Source organism: Protopterus annectens, chromosome 11.part0, assembly GCF_019279795.1.
Source record: "Protopterus annectens isolate FY-2018-M chromosome 11.part0, PAN1.0, whole genome shotgun sequence".
Taxonomy (NCBI): domain Eukaryota; kingdom Metazoa; phylum Chordata; order Ceratodontiformes; family Protopteridae; genus Protopterus; species Protopterus annectens.
The window spans coordinates 216,026,336-216,046,882 of record NC_056745.1 but is presented as its reverse complement, the minus strand read 5'-3'; the positions used below and the strand labels follow the sequence as shown (position 1 = coordinate 216,046,882).

Here is a 20,547-nt window from a genome sequence, read left to right as displayed (position 1 = left end):
TTCAGAGGAATTATGTCTAATCTTTTAGTTCTTTTTCCTAAGGAACTCCCTGTATATAGAAATTGACTGAAAGATGGCACTTTAACCCAGGAAACAGGTCTTTTACCTTGGCCACCCTGCAGAGAACCTCCTGGAAAAACTCCCATGACTAAAAAAAGTGGTTCTTCCATGCTTGGAATGGAAACTAGAACAGCCGGAGGGGATGTGGCTAACCCCTGGTCCATGGTGGTGGAAGGGACTACACCAGAGGGTCCTGGGTAAACCAGTGAATTGTCTGACGAACAAACCATGACAAGTAAAGATTCACCCACAAGCAGCTGAGGCACTGACTGAGCCTGCAGTCTAGGCAAGAGCTCCTTAGTAGCTTTCTTAGTTTTTGGTGCAGCAGAAGAAGGAAAAAAGAAGTTGTGTTCTTACCATAAAGTTCCATCTTTGTTGTCGGTCTTCATTCATTCTTGACTGATGGGTTCAATTCCAACCTCTCGGAACCAATTCGGCCATTATACATAGCTTGCACCAGCCAAAAACTCTGAACTTGGGGCTCTACCCACAATGCCTCCCTTCCCATTACCTCAGATTGAGTTTGCCTTATAGTTAAGAAAATAGAGAAGCCCTGTCTAAGGTATAACCCTATAATATCCCAGGACTAGATCCGAACCTCCAGAAGCCTTCAGGAGGGGACAGGAGGGTGGGATGTCAAGAATGAATGAAGATCAACACAGATGGAACGTTATTGCAAGAACATAACTTCTTTATCTGATATTGTTAATCTTCATTCATTCCTGACTCACGGGACAGAGTCCCCAGCTACTTTAGATCTGGGCGGCCCTAAGGAAGGATATTCCTGAGCACCATAGAGCCAAAGGATGCTCTTCCCCTGGAGACCAAGTCTAATTTGTAAAGAGTAATAAAGGTATGTGGGATAGCCCAAATTGCAGCTGCACATATGTCTTCCATAGAAGCTCTGGAATGGAAGACCACTGAAGTGGAAACAGATCTTGTAGAGTGAGCTACGATTGTAGTTGACAGTTTGAGTTTATTTTGGTTGTATATAAAGGTAATGCAGTCTCAGCCATTTTGACAAGGTGACCTTTGATACAGGTTTGCCCAATCTGGTACCTGAAAAGGACAGGAATAGTTGGTCTGATTTTCTAGAGGATTTTGTTCTGTCGGTGACCTTTGATACAGGTTTGCCCAATCTGGTACCTGAAAAGGACAGGAATAGTTGGTCTGATTTTCTAGAGGATTTTGTTCTGTCCAAGTAAAAACATAACTGTCTATGGATGCACAACAAGTGCAAGCAGTACTCTCCTTTGTTTGTGAAATTTGGAAAGAAGACTGGTAAGTCTATGGTCTGGTTAATATTGGACTCCAATACTACTTTGGAAAGGAAAATGGGATTGGTTCTGAGTGATACACTTTCTTTGTGGAAGATGATATATGGATGACTCACTCATAAAGGCTGTAATTCTGAAATTCTCCTATGAGACGTGACAGCTACTAGGAAGAGGATCTTCCAAGATAAAAACTTGAGGTCACAAGTGGCTGCTGGCTCAAAGGGTTGTCAAACTAGACATTGTAAGACTAAGGTCAAATCCCATGGCGCTACCGGATCTTTGAAAGGGGGTTTTAAATGCAGAGTGCCTTTAAGAAAAATTTTGCATAGATGATGAGATACTAATGAATGGTCATCAAAACGGTTATGAAAATTCAAAAAGGCAACTAGATGAACCTTAACTGTAGACATAGAGGCCCCAATTTGAAATAAGGTAGCTAAATATTCCAGGACCTTATCAACTGATGCCGAGAAAGGGTCAATGCCATTTGTACATGCCCAAATTGAAAATCTTTTCCATTTGCTTAGGTAAAGTTTCCTGGTGGACAGTTTATGGGAAGCCAGTACTATCTTCTGCACTGGAGAGGATAAGTTATTCTCCCTGGCAATTAATGGAATTGGAGAAACCAAGCCATCAGCTTGGGATTTTGAAGACTGGGATGCACCAGGCCCCGAGGATGAGATCTTAGGTCCGAAGCTGAATCCAGAGCCCACAGGCAGTGAACCAGGTGAGGCTAAAGAAAGGGAAACCAGACTTGACAGGGCCAGTAAGGTGCAATGAAAATCACTTTGCTTCTCAAATGCTGGGCTTTTCTCAGGACCTGGGAAATTACTGGAATTTGGGGAAAGGTATATAGAACACCCGAGGGCCAATCGAGAAGAAGTGCATCTCTCGGGGACTCCCCACGAGGGGGGGATTAGGGGAAAGTAGCTGCTGCATTTGTGGTTTATGGGAGAAGCGAACAGGTCACAGTAAGGCTGACCCCATCAATGAAAGATCTTTGTCGCTACGCTGGGATTGAGAGACCACTCATGAGGCAGGAGGATACATCTGCTAAGTTTGTCCGCAATCATGTTGGAGTTCCCTGGGATATGCGTTGCCATCAGAAAGTGGTTGGAAGCGACTGCCCATTACCAAATCCTTAGGGCTTCCCAACATAGAGGGTAAGACCTAGTTCCTCCCCGTTCGTTGATATACCAGACTACGGACATGTTGTCTGAGTGGATTGCAATTGTCCCCAAAGGAAGGGCAGCTTGGAATGCTAAAAGCACTGCCCTCAATTCTAGGACACTGATATGCAAATTGGCCTGTTGTGGGGACCAAGTGCCTTGAACAGTCTTTCCCATAAAATGCCTCCCCACCCTATCTGGTAAGCTTCCATGGTCACTACGGCCTTGGGTTGAGAGGGGGAAAGGGATGACCTCATAGATTCTCTTCTGGCTTTGTCCACCATGATAAATCCCTTTTTCAGTGGTTGGTTATCAAGACTAGATGGGACATGGGGTGTGTTAGAAGTGACCATTGTGATGCCAAGAACCACTGAAGCAGCCTCATGTGATATCTCGCTAGGGGAACTAACGTTATTGTTACTGCCATGGTTCCCAGAGCTTGCAGTACCAGACGAGCAGGAACTTTATTTTGGGAAATGATCATCTGAACTTGCAATGTTAGCTTTAACAACCTGTGAAGAGGAAGGGAGGCCACACAAGATACTGTATTTAATCTCGCTCCGATGAACTCGAGAGGCTGCGTGGGAGTCAGTTGTGACTTTTCTTTGCTGACTAAGATGCCTAGAGTTTCAGTAAGATCTAGAATGAAGTCTATGACGTAGAGCAGTAGATGCCTGGAAGGGGCAGTGAGGAGCCAGTTTTCTAGAATGGAAACATGCAGAATCCCTGTAGTCTCACATGAGCTGCTATGACTATCATGCATTTGGTGAACACCCTGGGGACTATGGTGAGACCAAAGGGCAGTGCTCAAAATTGGTAATGACTGGGTCCTAGCCAGAAGCGGAGATACCTTCTGGAGCGTTTGTCCATTTTTATGTGGTAATACACATCCTGAAGGTCTATAGAGTGCATCCAATTGTCCTTCTCTAGGAAGGGAAGGATTGACCGAACTGTGACCATCCAGAATTTTTTCTGTTGTACAAATTTGTTCAATAGGCTGAGATCCAAGATTGGTCTCCAGTCCCCTGTCTTTTCCGGCAGTAAAAGAATCTTGAGTAGAATCTGGATCCTATTTGGTCTGGTGAGACTACCTGGATTATTCTTTTTTGAAGCAGCTTTTCAATCTCTAGTGCTGCTAGATCCCTCTGACTGGGTGGAACATCGGGGATCCGCTTTTGGGACTTTGGGTAAAGACTGAAGGGAATACGTTAACCTCTGGTAATTATTTTCTGCACCCAGGTATCCGAGGTTATTGTAAGCCAGGCTGAATGATGCAGAGAGCACCTTCCCCCGACTGCTTCCAGAGGTAAGCAATTAGGCCTTTGTTCAGGGGCACAGATAGGGTTGTCCAGAAAAGGAATCTCTGGATCCCTGGTTACGCAGACCACCTCTGTCATGGGAGGGGTGTCTTCCAGAAGAATTTCCTCCTCTGGCCTGGGAGGAATAGTCACCACGTGTGTCCCAAAAACCCCTTGGGTCTTCTTGAACCACATTTTTCCACTCCTCTGACTCCAAGAGTAAGGTCATTGAGGAGAGGAAAAATGAATGCCCACAGCAGAAAGGGTCTTTCCGTCTTTTTTTACACCTGGCTAGTGTGTCTCTGACTTCTGGGCCAAACAAGGAAGGACCATCAACAAGAGCACTGATAAAGGAAGACTTAAAGGATTCCGCGAAATCACACAAGCGCATCTAGGCATGATGCCTAATAGCAACACCTGTACCTGCTGCTCTAGATGCCCTTTGGCTGTATCAGCAATAAGCAGCATGGTCGAATTTGAGATAGACTCCAGGGTGAGAAGCTGAGAGGCTACTTTACCTCGAACCTTGTCAGATACTGCTCCTGTAAGGGTATCTGAAAGCTCAGTTATCAGATCCTTTTGGAGTCTGGTAAAATGTACCAAGAAGTTCAAGGACCGAATAGCAAAGGTCGCTGAAGCAAAGACCCACTTCCCAAACTTATCCATCATCTAGGATTCTCGGTTAGGAGGATGGACATTTGAACTCTCATCGAGTTTCTTTTTGGTGGCCACCACCACCACCATGGCATCCAGTACTAGACCCTTAGACCAATGGGGCTGATGTTCCAGGGCTGAAAGAATCTTATCCAGTCTCTGGGAAATAGGGTCTATGGAGTTAGGAGCCTTCCATGCTCGCTGAAACATCAATTTAACCAGGTCGTCAGTGGGCAGGGTCACCCAAGAAGTTGATGGGTGGAAAGAACACAGATTTCTCCGAGGATGGGTTTGAGGGCTTCCAATCACCCCTCTGTTTTAAAATTTCCAGGATGTCTCCAAAGGAGACATCTTCCGGGGGTGACCATGGGGACCCCTCCCCTTTATCATAATCTGTGTCTTCAGTGACTGATTTTTCTGGAGAATCTAGGTGCTTCTTCTTGCATGTCTTCTTATGGGGTGGCTTCTCAGGGGAAGTTCTGAGTAGGACTCTGAAGAGGGGGAACCCTGAACCAGGGTATCTTGCAGCTGTTGTGCCCGCTGTCCAGATGTAGCAGATTGCGACAGCTATGAACCAGAGGAGACAAAAATATGGCACTCCGACTGGGATGGAACCAGCTAGGAGCCCACTGAGGCTAAAGCTCTCTCCATAATTTGGAAGGCACGCCCACTCAAAGAGGGCTGGGAGCCCAGAACCGAGAAGGACAACCTCAGAACTAGGGTCACACCCCACTTTGAAGAGACCACCTCCAAGAGTAGGAGCTGAGAGAGGTCTTGAAACTGCCACGGCCCCAAGAGCCACAGATGGCACTGTGGAAACAACTGGAACTGGTCCAAGGATCTTGGAACTGACAGCCAAGCTTTGATTCCAGGTTTGTGACAGATCCGAAGGAGCCAGAGACCACAGAGTCGACTCTGGCACCAAGGTGAGTTCTGCCGTCAGAAGGTAGCTGGCACCGGGAGCATCGAAGCAGAAGCAGGCAGCTCCAAACCCTGAAAGGAGGTTGAAGGAGGATAAACTGGAGGAGTCCTTGGAGAATAAGCCTCGGCTCCAGGTGGGAGAGAGGTTTGTGAAGGTGCAGAAAGGCCCCTGGCTGCTAAAAGCTAGTCCACCAAACTGACTACGTCCAATTCTGAGAGACTCCTGGAGGAATGAATTGACATTCCCAAAGGGGACTCAGCCTGTCCAGAAATGGGCTCGATTGCGGACCCAAAAAGGGGTCTAATGAAGGGGAATATCTAGTCCTGGAAAAAATTGAACGGATTGACCTTTGGCATCACGGGCTGTTGTGTGAAAGGGGAAGGTGGAACTAAATGAGAGGATGAAACTAGTGTCGGTGCTGAAGAAGTCGTCAGCCCCAAAGCAATGGTCAGTGCCAAAGTGGTTTGTGTCAGTTCAGTACTTGACAGCACCGATATGCATTGTGTTGTCTTCGGTGCCAGAGGTGATGATATTGTCACTTTCGGTACCTTGGCCTTTGGTTCCGAAGAAAATGTCGGAACCTGGGGTTTCTGAAATTTTGTTTCATATGCCATTGGGGAAGTCAGCACCAAGTGGCCCCTTTTCTTTATGTCAGGCTTTGGAGATTTTGAAGTCTGTACCTTAGAAAGGGCTTCACCAAAAGAACACTTTAACAAACCTTTCAAGATCAACTTATTGTGCCTCTCTGCTAGAGTCTGGGCGCTAAAGCTCTGGCAAATATATAAAGTCATGTCCAAGTGAGGGGTACCCAGACAGTACATGCAAGAAAGATGGCCATCAAAATTGGGTATCTTTCTGTCACAGTCCTGACACTGCTTAAACCCAGATGTCCCCTTTTATTTCTGGGAATGGGATGAAAAATGGGGATGAGAGACCAAGAAGAATACCAATAATGGTATCAAAGACTACCAATAGCAAGAGGAGAGGGAAGAAGAGAAGGAAGAGGCCTGTTACCAACTATGATAATGAGAGTTACTGTAAGGTAAAAAAGTGTGGGTATAAAGGTCAAAAACAATCACTCATGCGAAAACTAGTTAGCGAGACTATCCAATAAGGAACTAGAGAGTCTTAAATCAATATTATCCAAAAACTGATAATGATAAATACAATTTTTTAAAACACTTAGCTGAGAGCATCAGCTGACTCATCCAATTTTCTACGCAGCAAATGAGTTCTGGGGAAATGGGAAGAGAGGCATTATAGGTACAGCCATAGCTTGAGAGTTTTGGGCTGGTGTGAGCTATGTATAAAGGCCGAGTCAGTTCTGAGAGGTCGGAACCGAACCCATCAGTCAAGAATGAATGAAGACTGGCAACATCAGACGTACAGTTGTGTAAGTTGAACTTAACATAAGAGTAGATGTTTGAAAGATCACTGCTGCAGTAGCCTTAGCTATATGTGTTATATCCTGCCAAGGATATAACAGCTGGCCAGTTTCTAAAGAACTGATATGACTAAAAGACAAGTTTGGGCACAAAACCCTTAAGAGCTTTCCTGCCAGCAGAAGCAGGGAGGCTGAAATCTGAAAAGGCAATGCTAGGGACAACAAAAAATAAATGTGCAGATCTAGCATAAAAAACACACCCAAAAACAAGGTGTGGGGTGGAGGGAGGGACCGGATAATGCAGCAGTGATCATTCAAACATCTACTATAATGGTAAGTTCAACTTACACAACTGTACTATGTTCATCATATTGATCGCTGCTGTAGTAGCCTTAGCTATATGGGTAGATTATCATCCAAAAGTATCCTAAACAGAAATTATTAATCCCAACTAAAAATATTCTGTCAAATATGATTTATCTGGTAAATAGTAAACACAATCAAATGCTAGTCATCTTAACGAGACCCATTAAGATTTTATGTCAAAAATAAGGTAAAATTCAAAAAAGGCTGTTGAAGGTTCCCCAAGGGGGACATCTGCCTGCAATGGAAGACTGGAGCTCACAGATGATCCTCTGAAGGCCAGAAGGAACGTGCTCAAGGGTGGTAAGAAAGAACTAAAAGATTTTGGTGTCCAGGCTGCTGTTTTCTCCCTTTGAAGCTCGTAGCACAACAGCCTGTGTCCACGTGTGCAGGGGAGCCAGAGACTTTGCAAGACTGGCTGACTGACTGGGCAGGATATAAAGATATAACCCGTATAGCTAGAAGCAACTGTAGCAGTGATACTGATGAACTTTGTGGCTTACATTTTTATTATTTAAAAGATTACTTTCATTTCCTTGAGTCTTTATTACTTGAATCTTATCTGCTAAAGCATGTTTGCTCAATGGGTTGTTTCTTCATGTTTGTTTGATCGCTATATATTGTAATAGTACATTTATTTGAAATGTTATAGATTTTATTAAGTCAAAGACTGCAGTATCCTGGAGAAATAGCAAAGCATTTTTTAATATTTCAATTATCTTACTCTTTTTCCAAGTTAATGTGACCTTAGTGTGAGAATAATACAGTAACAAGGCTGTTGGGGTGCAATCATCCTTGCCCTCCAGTAAAAAAAAAAAAAAAAACACTTACTTTACTTTTTCTTTAATGTAGTTGCACAAAATTTAGCTGTGAGTACTAGTGTAATACATTTCATACAGCTGGGGCCATATATCTGCATTTTGGGTTCCTGTTTTTTGAGGTGTCAGTGGAACCATTTAAAATACTGTAAAAAGTGATTTTATAAAAGGTATACTAGAAATAATAAGATCAAAATATGCCAAACAAACTTACTTGTGTACCTTATCATACTCTGCTTTCTTACTATACTTTTACATTTTAAGACAGCTTTTCCTCAGACTACTTCACTTGTATGTCATTTTCTAACTCCAGCTGCATAGTGGAGCTACAGAGGCTTGAAAGGATATTTTGGAAGCTATCTGTAAAAATATTTTGGTTCATATAATAAGGTAATATGGCTATATTCGAATATGAAGAAAATTTGTGGTACAAAGTCTGATTATATACTCGTGTATTACCTTTTCTGGCAATGCACAAGTCAACCAAGCTATCATCTGATTTCATGCTCTATTTGTTTTGAAACTGCTTTCCATATCTTGATTTCAGTTTTATTAGCTATGTACTGTAATTTTTTAATTTCATTTTTGTGACTTAAGTGATGCTCTGTGATTGAGAAAGAACACAAGCACTAAATTAAAGGCTGCTATAAAAAGGCCCTGGTTCCATGATACAGTATTTTGCAAATTAGAGACACATTAGCCACAATGAGGAAATACCTTATTATTGTTTAATCTGTATGTCTCTGAATTGCTATCAAGTACTGTCAGTGCAAATCATCACTTTCCTGTGGTAGAGAACTGTAATAGTTGGTGCACTGTGTTAGCACTGGCAACTCCCCATTCAATCTTCCACACCCAGTACACACACACACACACACACACACACACACACACACACACACACACACACACACACACACACACACCACATACCCCACAACTATATCTGTGCTGTCAGAACTTTCCTGATGTATCTTTGTTCCTACCCTTGTAAATCACGAATAATTACAGTCATTAATGCCAGACATTATAATTTCACACATAATATCCTTCAGTAAATACATGGTGGTACAAAAGCTGTTATTACTAGTAACTTTCTAAGTTTGCAGGAGGAATAATTAAAATCCATCGCTGATTTTGTCCCACCTTTAATTGTGGCTTTGTCTTGATTTCTCACGCTATGAGGATGAGATGTATACTTGATATTCTCTGTCCTTTTCCCTCATAAGTCATGAACTGTTGCAGGCACTGGATAATGCCAGAGATCCTCATTATATGTTAAAAATACCTGCTGCACTAACTCGTCAGTTAGTGCAGTGGATTAATACTAAGGGTTCATATAGCAACGGTGCATGGTTTGAAGTCCCTCTTTGTACTTATTTTTTTATTTTTTTAAGTGGTGGTGCAAAGGGCTACTATCCTCTTTGAGAAGTGGGAGGGTACAGGCTGGAATTCCTTTAAGACAAACTACTTATAGTATCCCTGGTGTGTAGTGGTTGCCTGCACCATGTTTTTTTTTTTTTTAATTAAGTACCTTCATGGTACTCTATATAGAGTATCCCTGGAGTCTAGTGTTCCTCCCAACCCACATCTTCAGAATTCTCTATGGTGTCTAGCGTTCCCCGACTTAAGTTATATTTAAGTGCTATTAAGGTACAGTAAGTTTTCCCTGGTGTCCAGTGTTTCTCTGCAACCCACGTGATATGTAAGTACTATTAAAGTTTATCCCTGGTGGCTAGCAATCCTCCCAACCAAAGTCTTTTGGCCATGTTCATTACTATGTGCAGCCAAGAGCAGAAGTGCTAATTTATGCAGCCAGGCAACACCTTACCACGGGCTTTTCTACGCAAGAGAACATGGCTAATTAGCATATGCCTCTCCCCCAGAAAGCCTCAGTAGCATGTAGCATGGCTGTGGAAACAACACACATCGGTGCTGCATATTTCTGTGGAAAAGCACAGTGGCACAGTTGTCTCTAAATGTGGAAAAGCTGCTGCATTGTGTACACCTTGTGGTAACCTTTCTGAATTTGGTCCAAACTGTTTTTGTTTCCACAGATGCTTTTATTGTTGATTTAACTATTTTCTCCATAAATTGCTTCCATTGTTATTAGTTACATGCCACTGTTATTCTAAATTACTTTATTTATTTATGTGTTTCTTGGCTTACTGTGGTAGTTATTAGTTACATGCCACTGTTATTCTAAATTAATTTATGTGTTTCTTTGCTTACTGTGGTAGTGCACTGATCAAACTGACCAGTTTCAGACATAGCCCAAGTGAATTATTACAATTAATACACAGAAATTAAGAATTGAAAGAAAATTACAAATGTTTGAAATGAATACAGATGGACGAACATTCAGTAGATATATAGAATGCAAACAAAAAATAATACAAAGTGAAATATTTTACAATGTACAGATATTAAACATAATGATGCAACACTTAGACATAGCATGTTCACTTTTCATATTAATATACTGAAGGCATGTAAAATGTTGCAGAAGGTGGAATATGATGGAAAGTGAATTAATGGAAGGGAGGTGGTTATGTTATGTGATTCCATTCGGAGGCAACAGCTTTGGGCTTCCATAAAAAGGTATTTTTAACTGAAGTCTGAAACTGGGATAGGAACAGAGTTTCTTTAAGTAAGCAGGATAAGACTGTCAAAATACAGGAACAATGGTAGAGGAGTGTTGTTTCTATGCAGTGTAAGAATTATTTAACAGTATACTTCCAGGTTGTAGGGCAATGGTTTTGGTTAATTTAGATGGTAGAGGAAAGAAAAAGTATTGAAATGGAGTAGTTTAAAGAGGTGAGGTCAGTTCTCTGTTACATGACTGTCATTATTTTGGTCTTAGAGCCGTTTCCCCAGGACTCCATCAAATATATTTCTAGTTAACAAATCTAAATCAATAAACAAACAAATCATTTGAATGGTACAAAGTTCAACTGCTTTCTCAAAGTTTTCACTGTATTTAATGCAGATTTTTAGTACAGACATTTTTTCTACACTACTTTTTAGCACATATTAATTTTTAACCTTACATAAGAACACATTTTGCATCTGTTCCATAAAGCTGCAGTTTTGCCTAAAGGCTTATTAGCATGAACAACAGAGAAATCAGCTTTGTAACCTTTATGTTGGTCCACTAAAATGTATTTATACTAAACTTTTCTTTATCGTTTAGCAACAAGCAACAAGACCAACAAACAGTTTATTTTTTCTCCATCTCCAGCATTATTAGCACTTAACCCCACCTCATGCTAGCCATTTGTTCAGATACCTTTCTATTGGGTTCCTCTAAGTATCATATAAAAACTATGGTAGTTGAACAGTTTAACAGCTTAAAGCGATATACACTAAGAGTATAAAAATATTGCTTTATTGTCTGGCGACTGCAGCAGATGCCAAGCATCTTTATGTACTACCAGTGACCTGCATTTAGGAATAAGCTCCAGTTGTCCTGGTAGGTGGAGAAGATGAAGCAGCTGACACAGCCTGTTCTCCCATCCTGGGGTAGGTGAAGGGACCAGGACGACTATGGTAACTCCTGGTAAAGACATCAGTTAAGGCATTGACATGTCATTGCACATCATTCTCACTGTATAGGACAGTGACATCGCAACCTGTGCTTCCACTCTGCACCTTTCAGTCCAGGTAGCCACAAACCCACTTGGTGAAGATTTATAAACATGATCAGTCAGGAAAGAGCAACTGGAGTTTTCTGATGAATGCTACATGTGACATGGTTAAACAAAATTGAAACTGGGCAAAGGATAAACAATGTATATAATATATATTACTTTATCATTAAAAGTTAAAATTCTTCACAAATTTTGCTGAACTCCAGTCCTGTTGCAAATCTCATTATCTGCCATGTGCTTATTCCATAAATCTCTTTTCTTGTGTAATACTCTTTAGACATGAGCTACATTTATGCTTTCACATATGTGATGCATGTCAATGTTGATGAACATTTTGCCTGTGTCTGCCTTCTGATTTAAGTATTCATTGAGTTATGTGGTAAGGCAAGATGGAATGTGGATTGCAGAGAGATTTGCCTTTGTCTCAGGTTATACCTTGCAGCCATATGCTTTAACCAAAAAGGAAATGGATAAAACCCTCATGACTCACACACTGAAATGTCATATTGTAATTATACAATGGGCTTGATTTAAGTTCTATTTTACCACTTATTTTTTTTTTGGCTGTGGGTTATTACTGAATTATTCACTAACTATATTTTCTTGATATTTTTTCACCAATGAGGTTACACAGTTAGAGAATATCAATGAATAATTATGTAAACAAAGTTCTATAAGGTGACATTCACACACTCCATTCAAGCATGGCCGACCAGATGTTTTTGGGAATGGAAGCAATTCTGCTAGTCTTGTTTTGCAAGACTATCTCTGATGCATATGGTCACAATGCTGATCTCAATATTGGTGCAAAGTGGATCCTTCCACAGAAGCCAAAAAGAAGAGCAGTTTGTTTTTAAGACTGACAAAACAGAAAGCTGATACATAAGATCACATACCTGAACCGAAAATTGCTGGGAAGGCAATGACCCATACAATAATCTCCACGAGTTTTTGCAATCTGCTTCTGGAGGTCTTTCACAGATTTGCTATAGCCATTAAAGATATAGTCAGCAAACAGAAGTTTGCCTTGAATGTACATCTACAAAAGAAAACAGTGGAAGGTTTCTGTAAGTGATAAAAATACAGGATTAAACTGTTTAATTAAAAAGTACAGTTGTGTAAGTAAACTTACCATAAAAGTAGATATTTGCATTACCACTGTTACAGTAGCCTTAGCTATATAGGTTATATCCTGCTAAGGGTATAACAGCTTACCAGCTTCTAAAGCTTAACAGCGCCCTCCATGCACCCAAACTGTTAACCACCTCAAGTAGATCTAAAGAAAAAGAGTGGTTTGGCCATCAAGTCTTCAGAGCTTTTAAGTCAACTTTGAGAGGGAGGCTAGAGCCCTGAAAGAGTTTAGTACTAAAAACATAAAAATAAAGGTCCTCACCCTATTCAAAAAAAAAAAATAGGGGGATGGGTGGAGAGAGGAACAACTATTGCAGTAATGATCGTTTGAACATCTACTTTTATGGCAAGTTTAATTACACATCTGTGGTATGCACATCATTTCATCACTGGTGTAGCCTTAGTTATATGGGTAGACTATCACAACTGAAACTGAGTGGGAGGAAAAACAATGAGGGTCCAGGAGCCCATAGAGAATGGTCATAGCAAAGCATACTCTAGAATCTAGACAAGGCATCTAGTTTGTACTGATTTGTAAAGGTATGTGCAAGAGGACCAAGATGTTGTTTCTAGAATACATGTAGATGCCAACCCTTTCCAAAAAGCCAAAGCCTTGGTAGAATGAGCCTTGAACCTGCCTGGAATTGCCTTATTGTAGTGAGTATAACAATGAGACAACCATTTGCAGATAGTCTGCTTTGACACACGTTGTCCTTTCTTCTTATCTTTTACAAAAAAATGAATAACTGACCAGAGATCAAGATAATATCAGAGTTGTCTGTGGATATCCAGAGTACGGAGGATCCTTTTCCTCATTTTTAGGTCCTGGAAAGAAGGCAGGGAGATAGATTGATAGCTTGTCTGAAAGAAAACTCAGATATAACTTTAGGCATAAATAAAAGATTATTTTTAAGGAAACTCTCTCTTTGTGGAAAATGAGATAAGGCTGACTCACCATAAGAGTTTGCAACTCAAATACTCTTATTACAGAAGTCAGAGCAGTCAACAAAACTGTTTTCCATGTTAAGAACCTCAAGTCAGCATGATAAGCTGGTTCAAACATAGCAACTGTTAATTTTTCTAAAACAAAATTAAAATCTCAAGGAACAGCCACCTGCTTTTGTGGAGGCTTGGTAAGCAACATCCCTTTCAAAAACATTTCACATGGGAATGCACTAACGGGGCCATCCATGGGCAGACATTCTGAATTGGACAACAGAGGTATCTGGATGAAGGAATAAGGAAGATGAAAGGATAATAACTCACACAAATATTGCAAAACCAGAGAAGACTAGCATTAAGAGTCCCATTTTTTTGTCTTGGCACCAACTAGACATTATTTCCACTTGCTAATATATGAATTCCTAGTAGCAGGTTTTCTTGCCTCCTTTAATACATGTTGTACATACTCAGAAAATAGAAGCCTAAAAGAATGTTATCGTCCAGGTCGTTAGCTGAAGTTGTTTTAAGTTGGGATATATAAAACTCGCCCATTTTGTGTGAGTAGGTCTAATCTGTGAGGAAGCTTGTGGTAACTGCCCTTGGCTGTTTCCAAAAGAAAGGAGAACCACTCTTCCCTGAGCCAGAATGGAGTTAGCACAATGATCTTTGGAGGGCACTCTTGAATCTTCAGAATGATTCTGGATATTATTGGAAAGCGTGGAAAAACAAAGGAAAATTTCTGCCCAAGGGAAAGAAAAGGGATCGGTTTTCTAAGTCTTTTTGCATGGAGTCCTGGAGCAGAATTTTACCAACTAACTGCTGTGACTGGAGGCAAACAGATTTATCTGAGGTGTGCCTCACAGCTGGATCAATTCCTGGAAAACTCATTGATTCCGTTTCCATTCATGAGGGTCTATTCTGGTCCTGCTCAGCTAGTCTGTCACAAAGGTTTGTTCTGACAAGCCCTAACAGGCCTGTAGAGTGAGGCTGTACAGGAAAGCTATATCTTAGGCTATCATGGCTAGTCTGCACAGAGGGTCTAAAACCGTCCGAATGAAGAAATGATAAATTGAATTCATCCTCAAGTCTTGGTGAGTACCTTCATGAGATGGACCCTGTTTTTCACAAAATTTCACCATGATGACACTGAAGTTCCCCTGCACCGTAATGGCAGGAGTGTGCAGTTAGAACTCGTCTGATTGAAGGTTGCTGGAACAGGGCTCAGTTTTGAGCTTTTTTATTGGTTACCTGGTTAATTTGTTTAAATCAGTTTGCTGTTGTTTGCTGCTGTTATATTCAAGTATGTATCTGTTCTCCTGTATTAAATCGACCTAAACAGAGTTTAAATATCTTTAGCATAGTCTGGTTACAGGTTTTGCTGAGTCCAGATCTGTTTGTGTGATCCCTGTGTTTCCTGCTAAGCAATCTTGTGTTGGCTGGGGCCTACCTGCTCTTAGTGGGAGTAAGTGAACAGGTTGGAACTGGTCTGGCATAGGGTGTTTGGCTAAGAGATCAGGGACAAGGGTTGATTGGTCAATTCTAATGTTTCTATTTTAGTTTCATTTTTGTGGTATTTAAACCCCACATTTGTACAGGTTTGTAGTTTTTTGCATGTCACGCAGTACCACTGTGCTGTTTTAACCCTTTGCGAGGTATCTCAGCTGCATTTTTTCCCTTACCAGCAATTGCGTGCAAGGCCCTGGCTTGCAGCTACTTTATTTATTTTATCCAGCCTTACTCACACCTATAGGTATTCTCCTCAGATGGTAACCACTCTACTATCCCTGAACTCTCTTCCACAGATTCTGACAACCATGGAGAGAGAATTTCCTATGGCTTCTCCTGCTAGGCTTGTTGATATGGGCATCCTGAGACAGTGTAGCAACTGTCTTATGTACATGGACAACTCTCTACTACTACCACTTAGGAACACAGTATGTGAGAGATGCAGTTACATTAAGAACCTAGAATCCTTGCTGTCTCAGTCAACAAGCCAGTACATCTGGCATTGAGAAGGCTGTCTGCGCAAACACTACAAACACCACACCTCTAATACCACCCACACCTGTACAGCATACTCCTACATATGCAGAGGTTCTCAACAAAAACATACTTAAATAAAAGAGACCTCCAAGGCAAATGCATACACATGCACATCACAATCCATAGGTCCAAGGATCACACACAGGACTCACACCTGTGTCTCACAGCCTCTAAGGCCCATCCAAAAACCCAACATACTAGTCATAGGAGACCCTGTCGTGAGACACACAGATGTGCCCCTCATCAGACTAGACAAGGAGAAAGTCACTGTAAGTTGCTTGTCTGGTGCTAGAATCCACCATATCACTCATGCACTCAAGTCTCTTAACAGGTACTGTTATGTCATAGTCTATGTTGGTGTGAATGACTTGAAACATAACTCTCTGGACTATATTAAGAGAGACATGATTGAGCTTGCTGAATATGTGTCCCAGGCAGGTATGTCCCTAGCTTTAAGCACCATCCTACCATCACCAAGAATGATGCCTCAATACAAACAGAAAATGACTGACTTTAGCAATTGGCTTAGTTTCTGGTCTCATTCCAAGGGGATCGGGTACCTGACAGCCTGGGAGGACATGACAGACAGACCACGATGCTTTTCCAGAGATGGCCTTCAGGCTTCTGGAAAAGGCTCTTGCCTCCCCCATAGTACCTTTTTTAGGCAAAGTTATGAGCACAAAATTACCAATCATGAAAAATATTTCTGAATGAAATTTAAAGGTCATGACTCTAAAAGTAGGAGTCTTGGCATAAAACTTTGCTTGCCCTGGGAGGATGCTGACATTTGTGCAGTCACTGAAACCCACTTCAAAACTGTGGAGAGTACCTCAGCCTTACCAGTTACTCACCCTACCATACTTTCAGATTCCAAACGGAGGGCTGAAAAGCCACAGGAGGTAGAGATTCAAAATTTATCAAAGACATCCACACCTCCAGGTTGGTCAAATGGTATGACGCACAGGAGACACTCCAAGTGCAGTTAACTGTTGACAAAACACTATTCAAATCATAGTTAGCTACAGACCCCCAGTCAAGACTCAGGACTCCCACTCCACTTATCTGGACTTAATTGAATCCATCAATATTCAACTCTCTACCCTGATCCTGGGTAACTTTACCTATGCAGCCATAGAGTGGAAGACCTATTCTAGCCCAAACATGAATGCCCAGAGATTCCTCGACTTCGTCAATGCCAATGCATTGGATCAGCTGGTTGACACCACTACGAGAGGTGAAAATATCATGGACCTGGTACTAACCAACATGAGTAGCCACTGTAGCACCCCTACATATCATGCTCCTTGGTAAGATCTGACGATAAAGCGATCACTTTCGAAGTCACCATCTCCACTGGCCCACCCTTGTCAGGGTCAAACAAAAAAACTTTTCCAAAGTTAACTACAATCTCCTGAGAGCAAGTATAAGCAGTTTCAAAGCCACCATCCCTTCAGCTGGAACTAGCACTAATCTCCAAGCCTACACCAAAAAACTATATGAGCACCTACATAGCTGTATGGACTCAGCAATACCTGACAGGACCAAATAATCTTCCTCAAGGAAGAGTAAACCTGTCTGGTGGACAGCAGCAATAACAAACTCTATAATAAAAGGAAAAAAAAATTGCTGTCCTGGACCAAGAAGGAGCAGGTGCCAAGTTGGAAGCAATCTCTTCTTTGTCTCAACAAGCAAATAAGGCACTAGTGAAATTCTCTAAGGCTAACTTCGAGTTCAAATTGGCCACATCTACTAAGGACAATCACAAGGCCTTCTTCACATAGATCCACCATCTGAAAGGTAACACCCAAATCTGCTCTGAACTGGTGGTTAATAACACCACATACGCAAAAGCCGTAGATATAGCCAATATACTGGCAGACAGGTTCAGTGAAAACTTCACCCCCATCAGTAAACCAGGACAGCCCCAGCATCTCCCCCCCCTCCCCTCATTACCAGACAGCAGGTGTTTAATGCCCTCTCAAAGGCCAACAATTCAGTCTCCATGGGACTCAACAACATCCCTGGCTGTATCCTACATAAAGTCAGGCATCAGCTCTCAGCTCCATTAGGCACCTTATTCATCCAAAGACTAAGCACCGGCTTCATCCCAGCTGAATTTAGGACAGCCACTGTCATCCCTTTACACAAAGGTGGAGTATCCACTGAATCCGGCAGTTATAGGCCCATCAGCTTAACTAGCCTGATCTGCAAGGCCATGGAACGCATTATCATAGAACTTATAAACAAGGACATTGGCAACCTTCAAATGCTTGACCCCCACGCAGTTTGGTTTTGTCAAAGGGAGATCATGCCTGTTAAACTTGGTTGACTTCTTTGAAGCAGTCACCAAAGGCATGGACAAGGGGAAGACGGTGCAGACCACCTACCTTGACCTAGCCAAAGCCTTCAACACTATTCCCCACTCGGGCATTATAGATAAACTCTCCCAGCTAGATATCAACATATATCTTACCAGATGGGTAGCTAGCTGGCTCACTGACAGAACCCACTCAGTCAAAATAGGGGAAGCCCCCTCTACTACTAGACCCATAACAAGCGGTGTACCCCAAGGATCGGTCCTGGGGCCTCTACTGTTTGGGATTCACTTTTTTAAGGTGCAAGCCAAAGCCAGTGGTATGTGGCTGACCAAGTCTGTAGATGACTGCAAGCTGGACTCTGTCTTAAATTCCTCTAGTGATGTGAATATCCTCCAAGTGGGGCTTACCCAAACTAATGACTGGTGCCAGAAGCATGGCCTCAAACTGAATGCCAAGAAATACATCATTATCTCCATTGGGGAAAATGGAGTCCCCAATAATTATCACATTAATAATAACATACTAAACACGCAATCAGTCGTGAGGGACTTGGGCACCCAGGTTGATAGCATCATGACTTTTGACCACCATGTTGCCGCCATTATAGCCTCCATTATACGGAAGGCTTTCTACATGGCCCAACTCATAAGTAAGGGTATTTCATCTAGGAACAAGGAGGTCCCTGTACTCCTCCCTTATCAGACCCATTATCGAGTACAATGCCCCCTTCGGCATGTACCTTGCCAAGCACATGCAGCAGCTGGAGAGACCACAGAGGTTCCTGCCAGGAAAATCCCGGGTCTCAAACACCTATCCTATACAGACAGGCTAAAAGCCCTGTCCCTCTTCTCAGTCTCGTACAGACTGCTCAGAGGTGACCTGTGTCTGGCATACAAGGCCATCTCGGACCCAGCCTTGATGGAGGTGTTACATATTTGTAAGTCAAACTCCACTTGTGCAACCCACACACAAAGCCTCAACCTGGTCTGTGACATTAACAGAACTTGTTGGCGGGATAGATTTGTGTCCCAAAGAATCCCCCATCTACGGAATAGACTCCCTTTCCATGTCAAGCAGAGTACCTCTCTAGCCCTCTTTAAGAGGAACCTGGATGACTGGATAGGAAACAGAAAACAGACCCCTGGGATCCCACCTGTGTCCCTGCTGGACAGGGGAAACAGGTACTGACATTGTGGAAACATGGGTAAAATTCTTAGCTAGGTTTATAAGGGCCTCCGTGAAAGAAAAAGGGATTTAATATGGTGCAATATTTATGCAAAGGAGAAAGCAAAATTAGTCAATACAAAAAGAGCAGCACCAAAGATATTTGAAGAGAAATACAATCAAAGGCATCCAGACATGGAAAATTTTACAATACAAAAAAAGTAAGAAAACAAAGAGAAAAAGTAGAAAAGAGGATTAGTAATGGAGAAGTCAAAGAAATGGAAAATGAGGTTATGGATTACCTGCAAAGTGAAGGATTTAGAAAAGTTAATTAATTAAACATTGCAGCAGGATAGAGCAATGGATACCCAAATGAAGGAGAGACCAGTGGAGCGGGAAGCATCTGATCAGTTGCCATTTGGAGATACTTTGGAGCCTTCCATAGGAAACCACTACAAATATTCAGTTGGAGTTGGACAGCAAGGGAAGGAACAGGAAGCTGGGGCAACTCTAAGCCAATGTTGTGGAGTGATAGGCCAGTGGACTACCATATGAAAGAGCAATAGATGACACAGGATGAAACTGAAAAGAATGTAGCACAGGAAGATGCTCTGGAACTTTCTATAGAATGCCCACAGGAAATGGAGAACAAAGAATGTGCCCTTAGTCTAGAAGAAAATGATCTAAGAAAACAGTTGCTTCATTTAATAGAGATGGACAGACATATTAAGATCAATGAAAGAAATAGACTACAGAAGGTCAATAAAACTCAAAAAGTTAGAAGATTTATTGATAAAACAAATGAGCAGAGTAATTAGGACTGACCACAGCGATTCATTCAATATAGCACAAGTAAACTGCATATATTACTGTGCAGCTAAGTTAATAAAAGATAAACCCCAGGATTCACGAAGCCTCTGTGTAAGAGTTATAACTCTTACACGGAGGCTGCAGTTAAACGGAGTGATGTCAGCATGCTTTGCATATTCATGAGAGCATGCTGAATCACACCTAAGTCTAACACGGTCCATGTAAGACAGTAGGGGGCGTGTCCGTAGGCTGAGCCCTGCAACCGGACACGCCCCCAGAAGTGTAAAAGTGCCCAAAGTAAACACCCACAACAGAGTCCACGGAAATGTGAATAAACACAACACAACACATGCCGCCACAGACTATGAACATAAAATATATATAAATAAACATGTTATATATTTTTTTTAAATTGTAAAGATGTTTAACCGTGAATGCGCTCGTTTGCGCGGGCGTGCCCATAGCGCAGCTACAGTTAGCAGTCAGTGGGAAAGCATATAAGAACTAAATATGCAAAATAAGCCAGGAAGCAATAGCGTAGCAG

At 41.9% G+C, this 20,547-nt stretch overlaps 1 protein-coding gene across 2 annotated transcripts in view; it reads right to left on the bottom strand.

The window, feature by feature from the left end:
• The window catches only part of CCHR11.PART0H3orf20 (chromosome chr11.part0 C3orf20 homolog), a 2,050,812-nt gene that overhangs the window by 319,447 nt on the left and 1,710,818 nt on the right, over positions 1–20,547 (bottom strand). For both annotated transcript variants that reach the window (XM_044087635.1, XM_044087636.1), the window contains exon 17: positions 12,492–12,634. In XM_044087635.1, the coding sequence (XP_043943570.1) occupies positions 12,492–12,634 (143 nt within the window). The remainder of the gene's footprint in view (positions 1–12,491; positions 12,635–20,547) is intronic.